The sequence below is a fragment of the Argentina silus genome (assembly GCF_951799395.1).
Source record: "Argentina silus genome assembly, chromosome: 14".
Lineage (NCBI taxonomy): Eukaryota > Metazoa > Chordata > Actinopteri > Argentiniformes > Argentinidae > Argentina > Argentina silus.
In genome coordinates this window covers 15,860,861-15,883,056 of record NC_139668.1, presented here as the reverse complement: position 1 = coordinate 15,883,056, position 22,196 = coordinate 15,860,861, and the positions used below count along the sequence as shown (strand labels likewise).

General features: G+C 44.6%; 3 protein-coding genes across 3 annotated transcripts; all 3 read right to left on the bottom strand.

Annotated features, from left to right (window-relative positions):
- Nucleotides 1–2,675: 2,675 nt before the first annotated feature.
- LOC310814720 (SOSS complex subunit B2-like) lies at nucleotides 2,676–4,259 on the bottom strand (the record flags this gene model as incomplete). The annotated part of the gene is made up of 6 exons (XM_083684220.1): nucleotides 2,676–2,891; nucleotides 3,130–3,214; nucleotides 3,496–3,567; nucleotides 3,721–3,812; nucleotides 3,960–4,006; nucleotides 4,163–4,259. 6 exons carry the CDS (start codon nucleotides 4,257–4,259, stop codon nucleotides 2,676–2,678), a joined length of 609 nt encoding a protein of 202 aa, XP_083540346.1.
- Nucleotides 4,260–5,649: 1,390 nt separating this feature from the next.
- On the bottom strand, nucleotides 5,650–10,991 carry ccdc14 (coiled-coil domain containing 14; the record flags this gene model as incomplete). The annotated part of the gene is made up of 10 exons (XM_083684218.1): nucleotides 5,650–6,603; nucleotides 6,709–6,820; nucleotides 7,028–7,171; nucleotides 7,468–7,550; nucleotides 7,700–7,838; nucleotides 7,966–9,402; nucleotides 9,630–9,702; nucleotides 10,348–10,417; nucleotides 10,611–10,666; nucleotides 10,962–10,991. The coding sequence occupies 10 exons, from the start codon at nucleotides 10,989–10,991 to the stop codon at nucleotides 5,799–5,801; spliced, it is 2,949 nt and encodes a 982-aa protein (XP_083540344.1). The 3' UTR covers nucleotides 5,650–5,798.
- A 3,056-nt stretch (nucleotides 10,992–14,047) lies between these two features.
- Nucleotides 14,048–20,698, bottom strand: gucy1b2 (guanylate cyclase 1, soluble, beta 2; the record flags this gene model as incomplete). Its single annotated transcript, XM_083684217.1, has 14 exons — nucleotides 14,048–14,055; nucleotides 15,601–15,788; nucleotides 15,894–16,048; nucleotides 16,169–16,315; nucleotides 16,403–16,551; nucleotides 16,645–16,768; nucleotides 16,971–17,167; nucleotides 17,285–17,501; nucleotides 17,631–17,737; nucleotides 18,045–18,159; nucleotides 18,659–18,855; nucleotides 19,107–19,206; nucleotides 19,359–19,519; nucleotides 20,632–20,698. The coding sequence occupies 14 exons, from the start codon at nucleotides 20,696–20,698 to the stop codon at nucleotides 14,048–14,050; spliced, it is 1,932 nt and encodes a 643-aa protein (XP_083540343.1).
- Between the last annotated feature and the right edge of the window lie 1,498 nt (nucleotides 20,699–22,196).

Below are 22,196 nucleotides of genomic sequence, written 5' to 3'. Positions count from 1 at the left end.
TGGAGACAGAGGACGGGCACTAAAAGACTGTAAAACTCAGGGTTTCCTTTGGCCAGAAATAGGCAGTTCCTTCCCTGAAATATGTCAGATTATGTCCCTTTCTCCTGAATGTTTAAAATGAAAGTCCTCAAATCCAGATTTACACAATCTGATAGTTAAGATACAGGCTTATTGATCGTGCCTCTCCCTCTCTTCCTTAACCCCTTCAACCCCTCTCTCTTCCTTCCTTTCTCCCTCCTACAACCCCCCCCCTCTATCTCCCTCAACTCCTCCGTCTTCTTCTTCTCTCCTATAGCCCTCTTTCCCTCAACCATCCCCATCTCCCTCCTTGTCCCCCCTCTCTCTCCTTCCCTTTGTGTATCCTCCCCTCCTTATTATCATATGTCTGTAAACAGTGCAGACAGTCCCGAGGGCTTGTTGACTGCCTGCGTGGCCCAGTAGGAGGGGAGGTCTGGGCTGTGGGAGGGTGGCCACTGGCCATGCTCGTCCTCCCCCTGGTGTTTGGCTGCCTGACTGTAAAAACCTCCACCAGGCAGCAGGACATGCCATTCAGACCGGCAGACTAATGGAAAACAGCAGGCTATCCCAGTCCCTCAGCTTAGTCTAGCCTATACACTGCTACGGTGAACTACAGGCTACAAAGAGTACACTGTTACTGTTAACTTCCGACTGCGGGTCTGGTTATTACATTAGTAATTGTGTCCATGGAGCCATTTTTTACATTTAGAGGAGCTCTGCTTGAGAGGGTGAATCCTTTCAGGAAGACAGAACAATGGTTCATAGCTGCTGATGGTTAGTGTGTGGCGGTGGTGACATTTTTTTAAAACCAGAAAACGTAATCATAGTCTCGACTCCATTGGCTGCCCGTCTGTTATCGCTCAGATTACAAAATACTACCGCTAACTTATAAAGCTCTCCGTGGTCATGCTCATGCCCATTTAAGACATGCTTATACATCACAATCCTGTAAGAACACGGAGATCCCGTCTGTGTTGTCGTTCGACTCCACGCTCACACAGACACTTCTGTTGTTTGTGTTGTCCTTCTATGGGGTCAGTCCTGCTAAAAGACGTGCTTTTTTCAGCACATCACAACCCGGTATCAGCACCATCACACGATACGCTCCAGCGCTCTAACTATTGTTATCTTTCAGAGATGTTCTTTGTCAGGTCCTGGGAAAACATCCATTATGCGCTAAATGTTTTAGCAACAGAAGGGGGTGGACTAGTAAAAACAGAGGATTTATGCTGTCAAAAAGAATGAGTGTCAAGTATCGAGAGAAAAATCTGTGTCCCTCTCTCCGTGATGCTGCCCTATTTCTCCACCAGTAAGCAGAAAGACTCGACTAAAACTAGGGAACATCTGTACCAATAGTCACAGACCACCTATAGCAGTAATCCCTCTCTATGCCTCATTAGTGAACTCTGCGTTCATTTTAGCCATACAAAATACCTCGAGATAACCCTTTGATGTGATATTAGTGCCAGTCCCAATTAGCTTTACACTTGTTAACCCCATACTACAATGGCATACTGCTTACAGCAGAGCTCAAAGTAGAGGGCTACTTTAGAGGTGTGCGGTTTGGTGGTTATATCAGGAGTCATGTGGTATATATAGTCATATGCTTAAGGTTAAAGAGGGGTACATGTGACCTATGAATTTAACTCTTTCAAACGGTCGTCTTTCACGTTACGAAGTGGTACTGAAGTGGTAAATGACTACAACAGGGGAGGTGGTGTACACAAAGTAATGCATTCTTTGTATATAATGTTTTTATTGACAACATCGTGAATCCATAGCATCCCATTGAAATGTTACTGACAATTAAGTCTACTCACTGACTCACAGACAAGTACAGGATCAAAGAATTGGAAAAACTACTAACAGTCTCTAACTGGTGGCACCTGATGAAATTAGTAAACTAGCCAAAGAGATAAATCTAATGTTCATAGTAGAAGTTCTCATCGGGTAAAGATCTAGAATTAGACTTGGAAAATTAACGATTAGGAAGAGAAACGCAAAACGGATTTTAGGTCAGTCTCTATACCATGGGCAACCTCACCCCCCCCCCCCCCCCCCCCACAACAAAAACAAATCTAATCTTAAAAGGTAGATTCTGGGACATGACGCATGGGAAAGCGTGGGAAGCGTGGGAAGCGCATGTTGCAACGGTGTGCATGCACCAACATCTAATGAGTGCCTACCATTGTTCACATCTTTACTTTTGCTGTGACATCCTGGCATGACGTCATGTACACATCTGGCCATGTCTGGGAGGTCATACTGCGACCTGTATAGTAGGTGTTTTCAGTATGAATGACTAGGAAGTTTTGCAGTATGCAAATGTGTAGTATACTCAAAATGCCAGGACATCATACTAGATTTGCCCTTTCATGTAGTATGAATTCACTGCACACTATTCGGGAAGTCCTTTCCAATTTTAGTCCCACAGTTCAATGGAGTGGGTTAGGATATATAGGGAAATTTACTGTTAACATGGTTTAGCTTCAGTCCTTACTGAATACATTTTACTAAATAGTATGCAGTATGGTTAGTATGCAGTATCTACGTAATCAGTTGGCAGTATGAACTTAAGGACATGCCATCTACCTTTAAGGCAAGGAGAAAAGGAAGACGCTGACATCTGGTGGTTGGAGATGGCATTTCATCCCCTCTCATCTCTTCAGTGCTCGACGTGGGTCCCTGCCATTGCCAATGGAGACCGCTGGCTTTGAGCCATTACTGGGTCTCCCTGCGCCGCGCCACGTTGGCTGCCCTGCACTGCCGTGGGCCAGGTCCCGAGAGAGAGGAGAGCAACCATTGGAGGAGTAAGTCATAGCAGGGGCAGGGTTTGGGCTCACTGGGGAACTTGTGACAGGCTCAACTTTTGACTGGAGAAGGGGAATAGAGGTGAAAGGGGAATGGAACAAGAAGGAAAAGAGAGGAGGAGGGGAGGAAAGGAAACAGTAGAAAGGAAAGAGGAACAACAAAAACAAATAGATGGGACACGGGTTCCTGAGAACTAAACACATTTACAACTAATAGAGTGTGTGAGTAACTATTCTAATTGTGGTCATCAATGGAATACTGGTTTAAAGATGTTCCGGCACACTTCTGGTGTGTACTCACGGTTCTGTTAAGCTGGTTAGGCTGGACCAGTACCTCCTGGTTTGGCTCGCTGAAGTTTGGCACCTCCGAGAAGATCATGCAAAACCTGACAAACGTACAAAGGCAACATTGACATGGACTATTGAAGGTGACTATATCAATTCTGTATGGGTAAGAGCATGGCTATCGCCTCTATTTTGCTGTGACACAATACAAAACCACAAAAGCACCCTCCAAAGCACCGCAATAATCAGACTTTTGGAACATGAATCTGGCATGTATTGGCCTATGATGTGCATGAGAAACCTATGGGAGTGCCAGTGTAAGACCCCTCAAATAGCCTGATGCACAGCAGACGCAAATCTAAACCTGGTGTGCATTTCTTACTCCCCGATCTTCTGTAGGTCTCCTGCTCTGCCTGTGTAGAGAGTCAGACAGCCCTTCCACAGCGACGCGTACCTATACACACACACACACACAAAAAGAGAGACTAACATTGACATGCAACAAAACACATGCAATGCAATTTCAAATGGATGACTGTGGTTGCATGGATGGATGGATGGATGGATGAGTGAATGAATGAGTAGATGGATAGATTGATGAATGCACCCTCGTGTGAGGCGGATGATGTCTCCCGGCTGGATGAGTCCACCAACCTCATCCCACACGGAAAGCATGATGCTTCCGCTCTTGTCAGCCACCTTACAGGAGAGGGAGAGAAAGGTGAGGAATTATCCAGCAGTATGTGGGGTAGAGGGAGAGAGTATGTGCATCAGTCTGTGGGTGAGTGAGTGAGAGAGAGAGAGAGAGAGAGAGAGAGAGAGAGAGAGAGAGAATTCATCCTTCACCTTACAGGAGCGAACTTCATGCCCATCCTTTGTTTTTGTCACCCGTCCTTCAGGTAGATGTGATGGAGAAATATGGAGAGAATAGATAGCAAAGTCAATACACCACCAGGTGATCTGAGGACATGATCAATGCTGTGTTTTTCTGCAGCCACAACTGGTCCACTACATTCAAATCTGGAAATGAGGTTCAAATTACAACTCACCAATTTCCAACACGATAAAGATGACATTTACATTTTTCGACCCTGGTTTAATATCTTTCATCAAGAACAGGAACTCGTTTGGGAGAATAGCAGACATTACTGAGTGCGTGTAAAATAGTCAGGTAAATGGATTCCAAAAGGTTCAAATTAACCAATTAACTCCCAACGCCAGCTGTTTGGGCGGCAATACTTAACATTATGTCATATTCCCGTAGAAAAATAGGAATTATGACGATAAATGAATAAATTTTTGATTGGGAGGACACTCGCAAATTGCACAACAATTTGCTCTCTGCAAGGAATATATGAGCAGCGCTCTACTTTCCATTCTTCTTCACCCTTTCCCCTTCTTCACATTTGAAAAAACTTGGCAGGTGAAAACAATTTACTGGCCTGTAGGTATCCGCGGTATTGCCTTATGCTTTGCAGATCAGTGCAAGTGAAAAACAGACGAGAAGAAAAATACTCTTTGCACACTGCAAGCAAACGTACTTGAGTACTGGACTAATTACACATGGAACTATCTAAATTCTTACCATTCATTTCTTTCATGAGAAATCGGATACAAAAATGTACAATCGTCACGAACAGGATTCGAACCTGTGCGGGGAAACCCCATTGGATTTCGAGTCCAACGCCTTAACCTCTCGGCCACCGTGACTCCGCAAATGTTTTGGGGGAGAACAGTATATAGCTTTGATTAGTCGGTACAGTGACGAACAGATAATAATTCCAGACAGTAAAAAGAGAAGTTGAGGCAGTACATCTGGGAGAACGCCTATAGGAAGCTTCATATGTATCCGCGTAATAAATTGTCTCAGACTGAGCCTGGAGAGACGAGTCTATCGCGAGCGACGAAGCGTTAGTTGAGGAACTACCGATGGGTTTAGCTGATGGGCTTGTTTTTACTTGCTCTCTTCTATGAATATCCCTGTTTATCTAATAAAAAATACCTGATCAAAAAGGAATTTCATCTAGCTGGCGTTTTAACAAAGATGCTTTTAACTTTCGAGATTATAACAGTTCCCATTGCTCCAGATTGCTTGCCAAGAGGCTAGCTTGTCAGTTGAAAAGTAAACACTGAAAGGGGTCTATTGCAAGAAAATCTGCATAGGCTAGCGGTGTTTGTCACGGTTCTACACTCCGTGGATACCAGATATCTAACATTTTGCGTAGCCCAAGACATGTTCTCCGAAGACAGTTTGCCACATCGCCAAAAGGTGGCGCTCATTGACTGCTAATGTCAATGACTTGATGAAGTCGAGTCCAGGGCAGGTAGTTATCAAGTGGAAGCTAAACGCATATAAACACGGTTTACCACCTCTCAGAATGGGATCAGAGCGTTTACCCACCTGTTGTTGTCTCGGGAGCGTTGACCAATGTTCAGCGTTGACCAATCAGCGTCCCTCATGCATACGTCAATAGGACCTTTGCAATCACTATAGTACTAACACATTATCAACACACTACATACAAATGGCAATAATAAATCACTTCTTTATTAACTGATTCAAGCACATTGATTAAAAAAAAAGTAACAAAGAGACAAACACATAATATATAGGTAGTGGTGGTGGATCCGCACTGTGTCTTGCTATGAGAGAGGCACTGCATGGTGTGTGAGTGGGTGAGTGTGTTATCTCCTCAGGTCCTGCTGGATGGTTCTCTGGAGGCTGGCGATGCTGGCGTCCAGGGCGGCCAGCCCATCCCGAAACTCCTCTTCGTCCCGGGTGTCAAAGGTCGAACTCGACCCTGCGCTCCAATCAGACGCCAGTGATTTGTTCTCATAGACGGAGAAGGAGTGGTCAAGCACAGGGGCCCGCCCCATCTCCAGCCGCCGCCGGGGATTCTGAGGTGTGCCCGAGGGAGCGGGGCCATGAGAGTAGATGCTGTTTGATTGGTTGAGGAGAGAGGAGAGTCTTTTTGATTGGCGGAGCCCCTCAAGGATCACGCCCAGGCTTTGATGACCCGTCGGTGAAATATGACCCTGATCAGGAGCCCCTCCTCCCCTCTGTGACCTCATGGTCTCTCTCAGAGGGGAAAAGGTTGTCCCCCTATCCTCTCTCTCCTGTGTCACTCTCACACCCAAGTCCTGATCAACAGGCACACACACATTCTGACCCACAGGGGGACACACACGGAGATCCTGGTCCACTGGTACGCACACACTCTTTTGCAGGGACACACACACAGCGTCTCCCTGATGTGTGTTGTTACCTCCAGCTGGGTTAGGGGGGCCTTTACAGGGTGGGGACATAGAACCACAACCCATCCAATCCAGTGACCTCAGGTATTGACTGACAGGGTCAGGGTTTACATCGGATGGGCCCTGCCGGTCCTGGTATTGGTCCAAAGCTTGCTTTGTGAGGATGGGGCGGGACTTAGGGATGTCCGTCACTGCTGGAGACTCTAAAGACACTGAGACAGGGCACTGTAGAGCTCTGAGAGGGGAAGAGAGAGAGAATGAGAAAAAGAAAGGTATTAATAAAGAGGTATTCATAAATCCTGACACACACACGCACACGCACACAGACACACACACATACCTGACGAGCTCCTGTAGTCTGCAGATCTCTGCTTCCTTCTGCTGAGCATTGAGCACCAGTACAGCATTCTCTCTCTGACTCTCCTCCAGCCTGCTATTACGTCCCTGCAACTCTATACACACACACACACACACACACACACACACACACACACACACACACACACACACACACACACACACACACACACACACACACACACACACACACACACACACACACACACACACATCTCTAAATACATATCTGTTTGTGACAGTTGTTTGGAAGATTTAGACATTTGCGCAACAAGGCACTGAGGCAGTAGTTGTATGGTTACCTGTGCTGGTGTGGTTGCTCTCAGCCTCACTCTGCTGCAGCTGGCTCTGTGTGTCCTCCAGGGCTCGCCGTAGCTGTGTGTTTTCATCCTGTAGCTCCTGTAGATGTGTTTGAGCGTCACTGAGCTCTGTCTGCAGAGCTGACACTAAGTAAAGACATAGAGGTAGAGTGGAGTTAGAAATCAGAGGACAGGCTCATTATAATGCATGGAATGGAATGAGGAATGGTATCATAATGCATGGAATGGAATGAGGAATGGTATCATAATGCATTTAATGGAATGAGGAATGCATGTGTGTTGATACCATTCCTCCTTCCCTTCCATGCATTACAATGAGCCCGTCCTCCGATTTCTGCCTCCACCAGCCTCCCTTGACAGACACACCTACAGCCCCAGGCAGTCAGACAATGGGAGCTCAAACAACACAGAGGCTGGCTTACTCTCACTGTCACACTGCGGGCCTGTGGCCTCCCTTTCTGCTCTCTCTCTCTCATGCAGCTGCTGATTCAGTATCCTCAGACGCCTGAGGGAAACGGACGGACACACACACACACACACAAACACAAACAAACAGACACACAAACAGGCTTCTTATGAGACGCATAAACATAATGGGTGCATGGCAAACACAGTTAGACACACACACAGCAGGATTAATGTGATAGTAGTGACCTGCGTAGCTGTGCGTTTTCGCTGCGGAGTGGCTGGAGGACCAGAGCGATCTCGGCCTGGATGTTGGTGCTGCCCACCATGACAGGAAGCAGAGAAACAGTCTGCTCCAGATCAGACACCAAACGTTCTGCTACACCGTCTACAGAGAGGATGGGAAAATGAGAGCGGGATATCGCCATTTAGAGCCACAGAGTAACAGCTCTGAGATGTATTTAATTACTTATTATCCAATTGATTGACTGGCTAATTTATTGATTGATTATTACCTTGACCAGCGAGCAGAGCCTTCAGTTCGCCAATGAGGTAGTGGACTGTCATCACCTTGCAAGCAGTCCTCTCTTGACTACAGCCCTCAGAGCCTGCCATCAAAGGGGTGTGTGTATGTGGTTGTGTGTGGGTCTGTATGGGCACCACTCCAAGGTGTGTGTTTGAGTTTATCTGTACCTCCTGTGCATGCGTCTGTGTGCAAGAGAATGCAAGTGGGTTGTGTGTGCGTGAATGTTTGTCAAAAGCCTGGACACTAGTGTCCCTTACAGGCTTGGTGTCCACACACTGCTCTTCCTCCTCCCTCTCTTCCTCCTCTCCAGCGATGCCATCCCTGGTACCCCGGCCTTCTCCAGACAAGGCGCCTCTATCCTGGCTACAAACCCACTGGCTCCCCTTGCCTGGCCAAGCCTGGGATGGAGCTTCTGGGTCAGACTGGGTTTGGGGCTGGGGAAGGGGGTGAGATTGGATTTGGGACTGGGGGTTAGGGTGGATGTGGATGTGGGAGCCCAGCTGGGGGTTGGGGTGAGGTGCAGAGTGAGGGTGAGAGGGAAGCTGGGGCTGGGGGAGAGGATGAGGTTGGTGCTGGGACTGGAAGATGGCAATGGGAGGAGGTTGGGAGTGAGAGGGTGGTTGAGGATGACTTTGGGGTTGAGGTTGGGGTTGTGGTTGGGGTTGTGGCTTAAGCTGTGGATTAGTATGAGGGGTTGTTTCGATTTGAGAGATGTGTGCTGGTGTACCCTGCGCTGGAGAGGAGCAAGAACAGGAGAAAGGGGCTGGAGGGACAGATTCCCCAGTCCCAGAGCTGTAAGAGGGCAGGGGGGCACACTGGGCTAGTCTCCCCACAGATGGAGCACTGAGGGGCAGGTTACTGGGCCCAGGGATATCCTGAGCTGCCTTAGCCCCAGCCCCAGCCCCAGCCCCAGCCCCAGCCATGGATCCTCCAGGCTGGGCTAGAGAGAAGGCTGTGCCTATGGAGGGGCCTGAGGGTTCAAGGGTTACTGAACCGCCCTGGCGGGCTGACACCATCCCAGAGAAGGAGCCTGTATGCTGGGCTTGTGGAACGGGGGGGACTAAGGGGAGTGTGGTGGCTGGATGTCTCATAATATTGGAGGAGAGTCTTTGAGGGCTCAGGGTGGGTGTGGATGTGGTCAGGCGACAGTTAAACTGAGCATCTGACCCCATCTCTGTCGTTCCGATTGGACCTCTGTTCCTTATTCCGGGAAAAGACTGGGAGGACAGGATTGTCTTCTGCACTGGAGCTGGAACTGGAACTGAGATTCTCTCACACACAGGGTCAGAGGTCACACATGGCCTTTTGACTGATTTCTTTGTCTGCTTCCTCCCGTGTGTGTCTTTTCTCTCCTTTCCCAAAGTGCTCTGGGATCGGGGTTTGGCCATTCCCGTCCTTCCGGCTCTGCTAGAGCTCAGCTTGGCCTCTGTCGGACAGACACACACATACACACCCACACACCCACACACCCACACACCCACACACACACACACACACACACAAAGAAAGCTTGTTTGAGATACATTTCCAACAGCAGCCAATTCTACACTCCTTTGTCAGACAATTGTATTTGTTGTTTTTGTAGCTGGGCAACATGTAAACTTACATTTTCAGGAGGAACTTCCTAAATACTAATTTGCTGATGACTGGTACCTGTTTTCTCAGCCTGCATGATGCCATTGAGCAGTGCAGCACAGCGATCCAATCCCTGGTGTATGGTGGTCACCTTGGAGAGAGCAAAGATACTTAGAATAGTTTCCTTCCATCCTTGCTTTCTCCCCTCAAGAGCCTATTACACATTATTATTCTAATTTATAGTGTACATGCCCCATACCCATTTCACAGCCTCTAGCCTCATTGCCACTTAGCCTCGCACAGCCTACAAAATGTATTGTTTTATTGTAAATTTGTTATCGCTATTTTGTTTATTATGTCCCATGCACCAACCTCACCAAGTCAATTTCCTGTATGTGCAAATATACTTGGCTAAATAAAATAATTCTGATTCTGATTCTAACCCGTGCCGGAACTCCTTTTTAGTATATACGGTATAGAACAGCCTGCTTTCATTTTACTTTGCCCATTACAGCTGTTTGCAATGTGAAAGGAAAACATCTGTGCTAGCACAGTACAGCTTGATAGTCTGAAAATGGCTAAAGCTATCTGACATGACTGAATTGGTGAAAGACTGAACATTTGCTTTCAGTTCAGCAGTCCAAATGTTAGAGCAGAGATTATTTCAAGGAGGATGAATATCATTTGAACAGTGACAGTAAATCTGTCCAATACCCTTTGAAAGTAAAGATAGCCAGATATTCATTGTCATTTTATCAACTATCAACTCTTTGCTCAGATACTACAGTGTCGTTACCTGGTCCTCTGAGTCAGTGGAGTAGAGTGAATAGCCAGGCTCGGCAGAAGGCAGGGTATGTCTGGTTACCCTACGGAGCAGAGTGTGTCGGTTAAACTATGGCACACTCCTAGAACTCCAATAGTTGGGAATAATACCTACTCCACAGAGATCATTATAATTATAATCCAGTGGCTTCAGGTCAGCAAACATCAAAGAGGTATGGGCTAGGCGGAGCAGAGGATGGGACAGTAGGGGCCCACTTTAAACCCCTATTCACCCACCTCTTCATTGCAGTCTGGCCCCTACCCACTCCTGTGAGCCTCCCGGACGAAATCACCTTTCAAACAAAAACAGGACCGATGGTCAATCGTCTAGAGACTCTATACTAGCTTCCTTTTCTGGAGGTCTATCTCACCTGTATTGTAGAAAGAGCCTATGCTACATAACATTTCTTCTCAGATCAGTGCAGGTGTAGGGATGATTATAGGAGAGAAAACCGGCTTATATTATATTTGAGATGCTCCAAGTATGTTCTAGGTCGTGGTTGCAATGATTGAAATGCCGATTTACCGTAATACTAAGTTAACAGTTTTGCATGGAAACACGGGGGAACCAGTGAGAAGTTGTCTTACCTTGTGTTTGGTAAGCCCTCGTCGTGTCATAGCCTGTTAGCTAGTTTACTGTTGTTGTCCTAGTTGGGGGATTTGAAAAATATGTGTTGCAATATAGTATGCTTACTACTAGCAAGCAGTAGCTAAAGTCTTCTTCCCTGAGTAAACGCGATCATCATCTCAGGCTCTGGCAATGAGGATTATTGTTGTGATATTGAAAGCTGTATTAGCTAGCTAGTTTTGTTGTTACTTATCTTGTTGGCAAACTTTGTTGACTATGAAATCCACAGTTGAGAAAAAGTCAATCAGCGCAGACGGCGGGTTTGTTTGAAACAGGAAGCATTCACTTCACCAATGAAAACGATGCTATGATATTTTCCATGAGTATCATTGGCGGGTCTGACACTAATGTCATTACTTCACATTTCTCGATTGAGTAAAGCAAATGTCACTCAAATGTAGAAACGCCCCCTAAACGTTGCGCTGAGGACGCTGAATTTGGCGTCACCATGGAGATAGAACCTATGTACATCCATGTAGAACAGGACTGTTCGCGGTTTGTGAGCATCTTTTCCCGGGGAACTATTGAGTACACACCTGTGCAATCCTCTCTGTATCATGTATTAGCTACTACAGGCCTAGGCAATACCATCCACTCAACAAAAAGTAATCGAATCAAAGAAAACACATTTTTCAAGAATTGGTGAAGTCCAAGTTAATTTATTTCATTCACAGCAGAGAAGTTGTAGTCCGGTCTTTATTTGAAAGACGATCAAATCCACGCAGCCGATGGCTTTTGTCTTTATTTAGGCCTAAGCCCAATGTCTGATTCAGGTAGGCTAAATTCCATTCATATTTTTTTTGCCAGTTATGTAAAGTATGGATTATAATTGGCTCCACCACAGGGAGATCTTGAACCGGAAATACAGGTATAGATCTTGAACCGGAAATACAAGCATCGTCAGGCAATTGTAGTTTGTGCTGTTTTGTCACCCACATTTCTTCAAGAGGGTGTGGAACATAGGCGTCTTCTGACGACTGCCCTAAGGAGGATAATAAAAAGAAAAACCTGCTATTCGAGGCTTTAACCTGACATGTGTGTGTGTGTAGAAAGAGAGAGAATGTGAGTGTGTGTATAGGCGCAACACTCCTTTTGACAAAAATAGCGGACATTGTAAATCCAATAATTTAAAACACCAGTGGTAACTTTGAAGGCTATTGCGTCTCACTAAAACAGTCTTGATTGGCAACCTCTAAAATAATACTGTCATAATAATAATACTTTCAGTGTATCTTCAGATTCTGCATGTTATTCTGGGAAGCCCCTATAGATCTCCCGAAGCCTGCTCAATCCCTTGATAGCCCATTGTTCGTTGAAGTGTACAAGAGAGGACAACAGGCTATCGATCACGACCTTTAAACAGTCCTGTAGTTCTTTCAAGTCCCGGTCCGACTGACATCCATCATCATTAACTGCCATTCGCAAGCAGACGTTCCTTAGTTCGATGCTGTCCTGATAAGGAGAAGATAATAATTGAGTTACAATTGCCTAATCCTTTAATCCTATCAACGTATTGTAATTACTCACCCAGAAATTTGTGAGCTAGCATTTCACTGACTAGATCAATTCGAAATATACAAAATTTCAATCATTTCAACAACAAAGTAAAGTGCAAACAACAACTATTGATGGCAAAGACAATTGAGAATTAAGACTTTTCAAAGACCCATTCAGGTGTTGAAATCAGACTCACTTTAGGAGGCAGTAAAGTTTTCAGATCCTGTAGCGAAAGACGACTGATTTCGTCTTCGACCGAAAGTATTTGAGTAAGAATATCTATTAATTGCGTGAAGAGACTTTCTCGCGCCGTCTCTGCTATCGTCCGAACTTTTGGTCGATCTGAACAGTGAACAATCACTGATGGCGGTTTGGTAGTCAGGTCACTCCTCGCTGTTAGTTGCGAGCGCATATTCTGTAGAAATTTAAGCGCATCAGTTTGGTGCGCCAAAGATTTGTGCTGCAATACTTCTTGCGTGGCCCTCTTCATCTCTGCACGATCGCACTTGAAAATGATCTTCTGCGCCTTGCTTTTGTGGTGAGTCTCCTTAGTAAACAGTATTGACTTTTATCGCTCACGTGACAACTAGGCTATTGTGCTGACTTTGTACGAGTTTTTTAAATGACCCACACCCATCCACAGACACAATCTACTTTCGCATCGCAAGTATCCCCTTGTTTTTCTCTCAATGATGCAACAATGCTGATTGACCAGTGATTGGTCATTGATCCCCTCTCTCTCTTTCTCTCTATCTTGGTCACTGCTACTGTATCTATCTCTCTCTCTTTTATAAAAATATTCAAATATTGCTGCTCAACCGCTCCACTAACATGATACACTCGCACACGACCTTTTGCTCAACTGTTGTCCCGTGTTTATTTACTCAGCACAAACTACCACAGGGAATTGGAAAATGAGGAACTAAATACTCCCCCAACATGTTTTTCTGAAAGGGCTGAGAGGAGACAATTCGGAAGCTCAATTTGAACCAGAACCGTGGCTTTCTGTTGTTGTGTTCTAGTAGTGGACCCCATGCTGTACTCATGTGCATTTCTATTCAGCAGCTCCTGCTCTCCAATGTAAATTCATAAGGCAGGGAGTTGCTTGTAATGCATGTATTGTAGATGGCAGGGGAGTTGCTGGCATGATGACAAACACAGATGACAAGACATGGCTTCAGCAGCTGCTCATGAATTGTGTCTCTTCAGATGGGCGCATCACATCAGTAACTCAAACTGTCTTTCTCTCCTGACTCCTTTCCTTCATTTACTCACAAGTCCCAGTGTACCTTTTCCAACAGTGAGGGAGCAGAGACAGGAAATCAGACAAGTTGAATCAACATTGTTTATAACAAACCCCCCAATTATCCATGTGGTTTTCAAGATACATATAGCAAATATATTACATAGATTACTAAAAACATCTTGAAGCATTACATTTCTATATTTTTCAAAACAGTTGTAATTGCAAAATTGTCTCACGACTTCTAATACATAGGCAAAAAAGTAAGTGTGACAAAACAACAACAATCGAACAAAGAGTTTAATCTTACAGAACTAGAGCAGGTGACAGAATCGTGAGTTCATGTCATACAGACGGCCATTTTGAAAGGTTGTGGTATCAGAATTGGTGTCCATTTGTGGGGGAGGGTCTTCATTGGGTAGGTCACTAGGAGAAGCAGGGATATCTGACTCTGTGCCTTGGCCATTTGTCAATGTTTCATTCTTTTTTTGACTCTCCAGCTCTTCAGATTCTAAATGGGAGAAAAAGGGTATGTTTCTCATTCACCGACCAGGTCGTCTGCGCACAAGACTGTTAGCTTGCTGAGCTAAAGCCTAGGCATCAGCATGCGGAGCTAAGTCTTCAGGTATCCATTATTCATATGAAATGTACACACACCGAACACTTTATTAGGAACACCTGTACACTTTCTCATGATGGTGTAATGGTGTGGGGAATGTTTTCTTGGCACACTTTGGGCCTGTTATTACCAATCAATCATCACTTGAATGCCACAGCCTATTTGAGTATTGTTGCTGACCATGTGCATCCCTTCTTGGCCACAATTTACCCACCTTCTAATGGCTACTTCCAGCATGATAATGCACCATGTCACAAAGCAAAAGTTGTCTCAAACTGGTTTCATGAACATGACAATGAGTTCAGTGTTCTTCAGTGGCCTCCCCAGTCACCAGATCTGAATCCAATAGAACACCTTTGGGGTGTGGTAGAACGGGAGATTCACAGCTTGAAAGTGCACCTGAAAAATCTGCAGGAATTGCGTGATGCAATCATGTCATCATGGACCAGAATCTCAAAGGAATGTTTCCAACATTTTGTGGAATCAATGCCACGAAGAATTGAGGCTGTTTTGAGAGCAAAGGGAGGCCCTACCCAGTATTAGTATAGTGTTCCTAATAAAGTGTTCTGTGAGTCTAACCCTAACCCTAAATCATAACCTTTTTGATCTGTAATGTAAGCCCCTCCCAGACAGTCATATAGAAACTCTAACAGTCCATGTTTAGAGGGGAAGGATGGAAACCAGCAGTGCTACCTACAGACCTTGAGGCCTGGATTTGAATACTCCTGCCCTGACAGGTTGTAATGTAAATAGGCACACTAAGAAACACATAGTTTTGGTTCAGCAGGCATAACGCTAAATATTTACTACCTGAGACACTACCTGAACCTATCCAAGAAGAAAACCTGTTTTATTTTGACCATTAGTGAAAGGAGCGTAAGATGCACAACAACAACAAAAAATACTTGGACTAGGTGGGGCAGACTGAGTAATGATAGATCATGAGTGACAAAGAAAATCGCACACTCCCTGATTAAGATTGGTTCACTATAAATTAATAGGCTATTTATAGATTAGTGTGTGGCTTTCTCATATGTGATCCATGTGAAAGATAATTGTTCCTGTTTGTTTGTGACCAGGCACTTGAAAGAGACCACCATGGCCTCTGGTTTTCCAAACAAATCCTGGGCCAATTCACTGGATCACAATGAGAATCACACATCTGTTCAACACCATACCTTTCTACCTGAGTATTTGTAACATGACACCCTCCTCCTAAATAAGGCCCCTGATTCCTCACCTTTCTCACTTTCTTCCGTCCCATGCTGGTTGTCCCTGTACCTGCAGGGCTCTCCCGTTCCACGACCCATGATGGCGTCCTCAGAGGCGCATGGGTTTTGAAGCAGGAAGTATGTGACCATCAGGCCTTTTCCTTTCACCTGGATCTCTCCTCTCTCCAGGATGTCAAAGCCTTTATTCTCCAGAGCACTAGATTCAATCACAGCCATATGATATGAACAGGGTTTGGGAAACCTGTGTGTGTGTATGTGCGTGCGTGCGTGCGTGCGTGTGTGTGTGTATATGTTTGTTTACCTGTATGTGAAGGGGCTGAGGTGTATGTGGTCAGGGATTCCATGACTCTCCATGCGAGATGCGGTGTTAACCGTGTCCCCAAACAAGCAGTATCGCGGCATCTTTTCTCCTACGACACCAGCTAGCACTGGACCTGTATGCAGACCCACCCGTATCTGGAACACAGCACACTCTTGTATATACTTTTGTTTGTTTATTCATTTACTTATTTATTTATTATTATTACAAAAGTGGGTATTCACAATTTGATCAACAATTTTGCACTGGCAGGTCACCTGAATCGGCTTCCCAGTGATGGGGTTGGTCACCTCCCGGGCTGCGATACGCATTCCCAGGGCAAAGTTTGCGACCCGCTCTGCATGGCTGTCGGTTGGAATGGGTACTCCACCCACCACCATATATGCATCTCCAATAGTCTCAACCTGGTAGGGGGGGAAGCACACTCACAATTTTCATTAAAAGTTTGGTTGCATCTCAATAATGAATGTCTCAACTGTTTCTCTCTGTACCTTGTACACATCATGGACGCTGGTGAGACGGTCGAATTTGGAGTACATGGAGTTGAGCATGTTGACGATTTGGATGGGCTCACAGGCAGCACAGATGTTGGTGAAGGTGACAACATCACTGAACAGAATGGTGCATACCTGAAACTCACCTAATGAGAGACGGGGGGACGGGAGAATTATGTCATATTTGTCATACCTACACAAGTGCCTAGGGGGTAGAGAAGAAGAAGATGCCAGCATACCTGCCTCTACCCTCTTCCCCTCCTTGAGCTGGTTGGCCACATGGCGAGGCAGCATCGCATAAAGCAACGTCTCTGTTTTCTTCTTCTCAGCCTCTAGGTGGCGCGAGAGTATCCTCAGCTCCTCCTTTTGTTTCACACACACACACACACACACACACACACACACACACACACACACACACACACACACACACACACACACACACACTCTTGTTTATTTTGTCCATAGCTAAATACTGAAGATTAGCCCATCTGAAGAAGAGTATAGCCGAATTGTTAGCAAGCACTGCTATAATCTATACGTATAAATAGGGTGAGATATCTGCCTTCTTGCGCTCCAGCTGGTTGGACAGCTCCATCTCAGCGAGGCGCTGCTGATTTAGGAGGATAAGGTCACGAGTGGTGTCATGCTGGGCGATGTCAGCAATGTGCAGCCCCTTCTCCTCCAACTCCTGCAGGCTGCGCAGCTTTGGGGAACACAGGTACACCATGCAGCCCAGAGACTCCATCCACACCATCTGACCTAGGAACAGAGCACTTAGGTCAATAATCACGTACCCTTAAAGACCCTATTGCCAAAGAGATACTTGGGAGCATAGTTCACCGACTGTGCTCTGCTACATCCATAAAGCCTCGGTACCTCGGAGTTTGAGCATGGACTGGTGCTGGGTGGCCAGTGGCACCATCTCACGGCGGGTTTTCAGCACAAACTGGCTGTTGATGAACTTCCTGATGCTCTCGATGTTGAATGTCACCTGCGGGTGGACGATGGTGAAGTACTCGTCCAGGCGGATGCCAAATGTCTGTAGCCCAGGGACGAACTTCTGGATGTTCACCCCAGTCTGCTTCACCTTTAACTGAGTGAGAAGAATGTCAGTGTCACTGACACTGTCCACCCAGTAGGAGTAGGGAGAATTTTACCCCAACCACGTGTACTTTTCACCCCCTACTGGGGGTAGGATTGGAAGTAGAAGAAAAATGTTTACATCTTTATCAAAGACAATGTGGAAAGGGAAGGCGTTGCAGAATGCTTGCTCCTCAATCCACAGCTTGTCTGGATAGCACGCGGTGAATGTTTTTTTCAGGAGATTGCCTATGGGGAAAAATGGACAGTCATTCTCCGGATAAAAGTAAAAGTAAAAGATATACAGTATTATAACTTGAGAAATAAGCATGCCACATACACCATCTGTTGTGTAGATCTCTCTATATAGCTACGGGAGATCTTGATTGGCATGTACTGTACACTCATTTCAACATGAATTTGGATGTAAACAATCACTTTGAGTAATGACTTACCAGGCCGTTATTGTAAAAGACAATGTGTTCTGAATAACCTAACTGGATAAATAAAGGTAATGAATTCACACATAAATAAATAGTAACCAGAGATCCCAAACCTTTCCCAAACCTAACAACAGTCCTGACCAGATCCCAAGGTGTCATTTTCCCACCAGGGCAGCGGGGCAGGCAGGCACACCTCTCCCTCATCCTCTTCAGTGTGTCCTCCTGCTGCTGCATTACCAACCAGAGAAACAGTTTACACCAGGGCTCTTAGACTCAATTCCTGGGTTCCTGTCTGCAGTGCAGTTTTTGTCATTTAAGTGCAGGGGAGAGATGAAAACTCACTGATACTACAGCCCTCGAAGAGTTAAAGGGCCAGTCTGAGATTGGTACATATACATTTTTTGACTTTTAAATGAATGATAAATAGCCATTGATTCTTGAAGAATATAATTTACAAATGCCTCATGAGCTTACTTCAATTGTATTACCCCATCAGAACCCAAAATATAGGTTTTACTCTGCATCCATTGCTCCTTCTAACAATTTGAGAGTGGTTACATCTCTCCAGCCCCATCCCCCTTTTTACCCCTTTATGACAACCACTTGTTGCAGATGAAATAATAATTACAAAATTAAATATGTTATTCTAGCACATCATACTTAGTGCAAACCTCTGTATTATTGTTTTGAATCATGTAAGGAGAAATCTATATCTTCTGACCCTCACCCTCTTGTCCATCTCCCCCACCTCCTTAATGTTGTCCTTTTTAGGCTGGGAATCACCCTTTGACCCTCTGGGTCTCTGAGAAACCAGGAAGACCACATGCTCTTTCTTCCCTGTACGTTCATCTTCCTCTGATTGGTTGAGAATGGTCATGCTCACTTCACTGTCAAAGAAGTCTTTGGCCACTGCTTCGATGATGCCTGGGTAGAAAGAGCAGTTAAAGCGCAATGTCAGTAATGACAAACTATGATCATTAGTCTCAACAATTAACAACAATTTAGTGTAAGCTTTTATACTTCTAAATATTCTTACCGTTAGAATTCCACTATCATAGCCTAAAGCTAACAATACCTATCTAGTCTTTTTCTACAACACTTTTCAAATCTACATGACATTTCCTTGGGTTGAGGCAAGGGTATTATCTTAGAAATGGGCCAGCCCTGTATGTTACCTGGCACAATATGAAATAGGCCTTTCCTGTCAGAGTAGTAATGGAGAAGCATCTTTCCATCATCATTCTTTTCCACACGGAAAGAGGGAGCATTCATCTCCTGAAAAAGATTGAAAGTGGGTTACACTTTACCGTAATAACTCTAGTAACAGTGTTATGTAGTAATATAATTATTGCTTTGTCATTACTTAGTAATCATTTCATAACAGGGTTGAATAATGGAGTAGGGTATGGTACAGTAGAGTACACTACCTGGTAGGAGAGGGCCAGGTAGCTGTGAAGTGCATCCAGGTTCTCAATGAACTCCACCAGGTTTCCCCCAAGTGTACGGAGCATAGTGTCGTACCCTGCCATCTTACAGAAGCTGAAGAAGTACTCCCCAAAAAGCTTTAGGACCACCTCTGAAGACACGCCTGCAGGCACAAAGCCAATCAGTCAGTGTCAACCTCTCCTATTCATTTGGGACTGATTTACTCTGATGCATAGGCTATGACAACAACATCACCAACTATGCAGGTACCATCCCTGAACTACACTCAGGTGTGGGCTACAGCCAGTCAGCCTGGTGTATTGAATTACACTGGCTTTATAAGGCTGGATAAATGTTGATCCCTGAAGGGGATTCCCAGCACCCCCAGCCACTCCTGTGATTTCAACCCTAACAACTTCTGTCATCCACAGGCTTATTTGGGACTCCAAACCAAATTTTATTTGGGACTCTAACCCCTATTTGGGACTCTAACCCAAATACCTTAGTTAAACAATTTAAGGCAAAGGCGAACATGAAGGTTTTTAGCCCATTTTTGAAAGTAGCTAGAGTTGGGGCAGATCCAAGATCTTCCGAAAGTTTATTCCACCTATGTGTAGCATAATAACTGAAAGCTGCTTCACCATGTTTTGTTTTAATCCTAGGAACAGTTAGTAGACCGGTCCCTGATGACCTAAGAAGTCTAGAGGGTTCATAGTGTGGAAGCAAGTCAGCGATGTATTTTGGCCCTAAACCAGAGTGACTGTAGATGCAGGGATTGGGTGACACCTAGGTCCCCTGGGTCTCACCTGAGAGCCTCAGCAGGGACATTGTTAACACCTCTCTATCAGAGACATGCAGAGGAGGCAAAGGTGGAGGGACAGGGACCTCCACCTCTGATAGACACTGATCAGCTGTTCTCCAGACGCTGACCAAAACAACCCTCCAACAACACTCACCTGTCCATGCTAAAGTGTATGACTCACCTGTCATTGCCATTGTATATAGCCATTCCATTGTGTACATTGCTTCACCGCTGTTTATACTGCTGCTTATATTCTATTTATTTTATTTTTAAACTTATTGTTGCACTACTCTGTGGCACTGTCACTTTTGCATTTCACTGTATACTTGTATACACGTGACAAATAAAGAATCTTGAATCTTGAATCTTGATTTGTACTTTATCTGTTTCCTTACCAGTAACGGTTGCCTTTCACAAACATGTAACAGGATTTTGAGACCTTTTCAGTAAAATGAAGAGTGTATGGCACTAACCCAGCATCGTACAGGCCTCCTGCACCAGACGCAGAGTCAGGACATCATCATATATCTCATAGGTCATGAAAGTATCCTGGACCTCAGCTAGTGTCCTAGGGAGAGAGAGAGTAAATGGACATGTTTTCAGTCTTTTCACCACTGTAATGCTGCACAAACAGTGTTTTGGAAATCAGTCCAAAACAAAATTCAAACAGGACTTTTGTTGTATGATATACACAATTGATCACAAAATAGCCTATTTCACAATTTAAAAATACTAAATGTTTAGTGCACAAATAGGTAAAACGCCAGACCTCAATTTCTCCCATGCTTCTTCTCCAAATTTCTCAATTACCAGAGATTTAAGGCAGGTGTTTATGAATCCATACTGCAAACTCAAGCACAAAGGAAGTGAAAAAGCAAACCTACATTGACTTCACCTAGGGAACAAATCTGTGCTCTATCCACTGATTGATCAGTCAAATAGCCAGACTGAATAGTAATAATTTGTTCCACAAACCAGTGCGTTGAAAAGTATGAAACATTCAAAATGTAATGTAAAATTTAAAAAAACAACAGCTGAGAGAGTTTGTAGAGATCTTAAGGGAGGTACTCACCATGTCTCTGGTATCTCTCTGTCAATGTCTCGCTCTCTGGTTGGATTGTACTCCTATGAACAGAGCCTCTAACTCAATCAATTCTCTCTCTCTCTCACACACACACACACACACACACACACATACGCACACAAACACACACACACACAGGGAGAAAAGGGGGAGTACATGTAAGGAGACGATTTTATTCTGCCACCATATGGTCAGAATTAGCACTGCGTCTACCAATTGCACCAATCTAATACTGTGAAATATTTTGTATTATAATTATTTTTAAATAATGGATTAAAGTTGGCTCAGTGTAGGCAGTGATAAAAAAGACCTCATCAACAGCACAGTAGCCTGAATGCGTGGGTTCTGTTTGTCTAGTAGCCTTGTCCATGGTTCTGAAATAGAGGCAAAGTCAATATTGCAACATTGGAGGTGAAGGGTTAAATGACTTCATAATGCTTTCCTCTGGCCTATTTAGCTGGGATTTCTTTCTTCCTGGTGTATGACATGGCTTTGTATTGTCCACAATAACCATAAAAGATAATAACAGTTAGTTTCCAAGCCTTTAAGTTATTGGACACAAGGCTTTATTTATTTATTTATTGAGGCAATAGAAACTGTGCTGTTATGTTTTAAATCGCAACTCCAAAGAAACAATCATATTTGAGTAGGCTTTCCCTTCAAGCAAACAAATGCTGCTCTGTTCTCAAATTCAGTATTATCAGTATGACAAAACATCAAGCACATGTACAACACACACTCAGGTACTTCTTTAAAAAAATCTGAATACCCTCTGATAGCTTGTTTATTGTCAAGTGCTCTCCACACACACACACACACACACACCATCATCATCATCATCATCATCATCATCATCATCATCATCATCATCATCATCACATTGATGACATTATTTATTGTGTATGTTATGGCCACCAATCATCTTCAACCATTCCAATGAAATTGTTCATATCA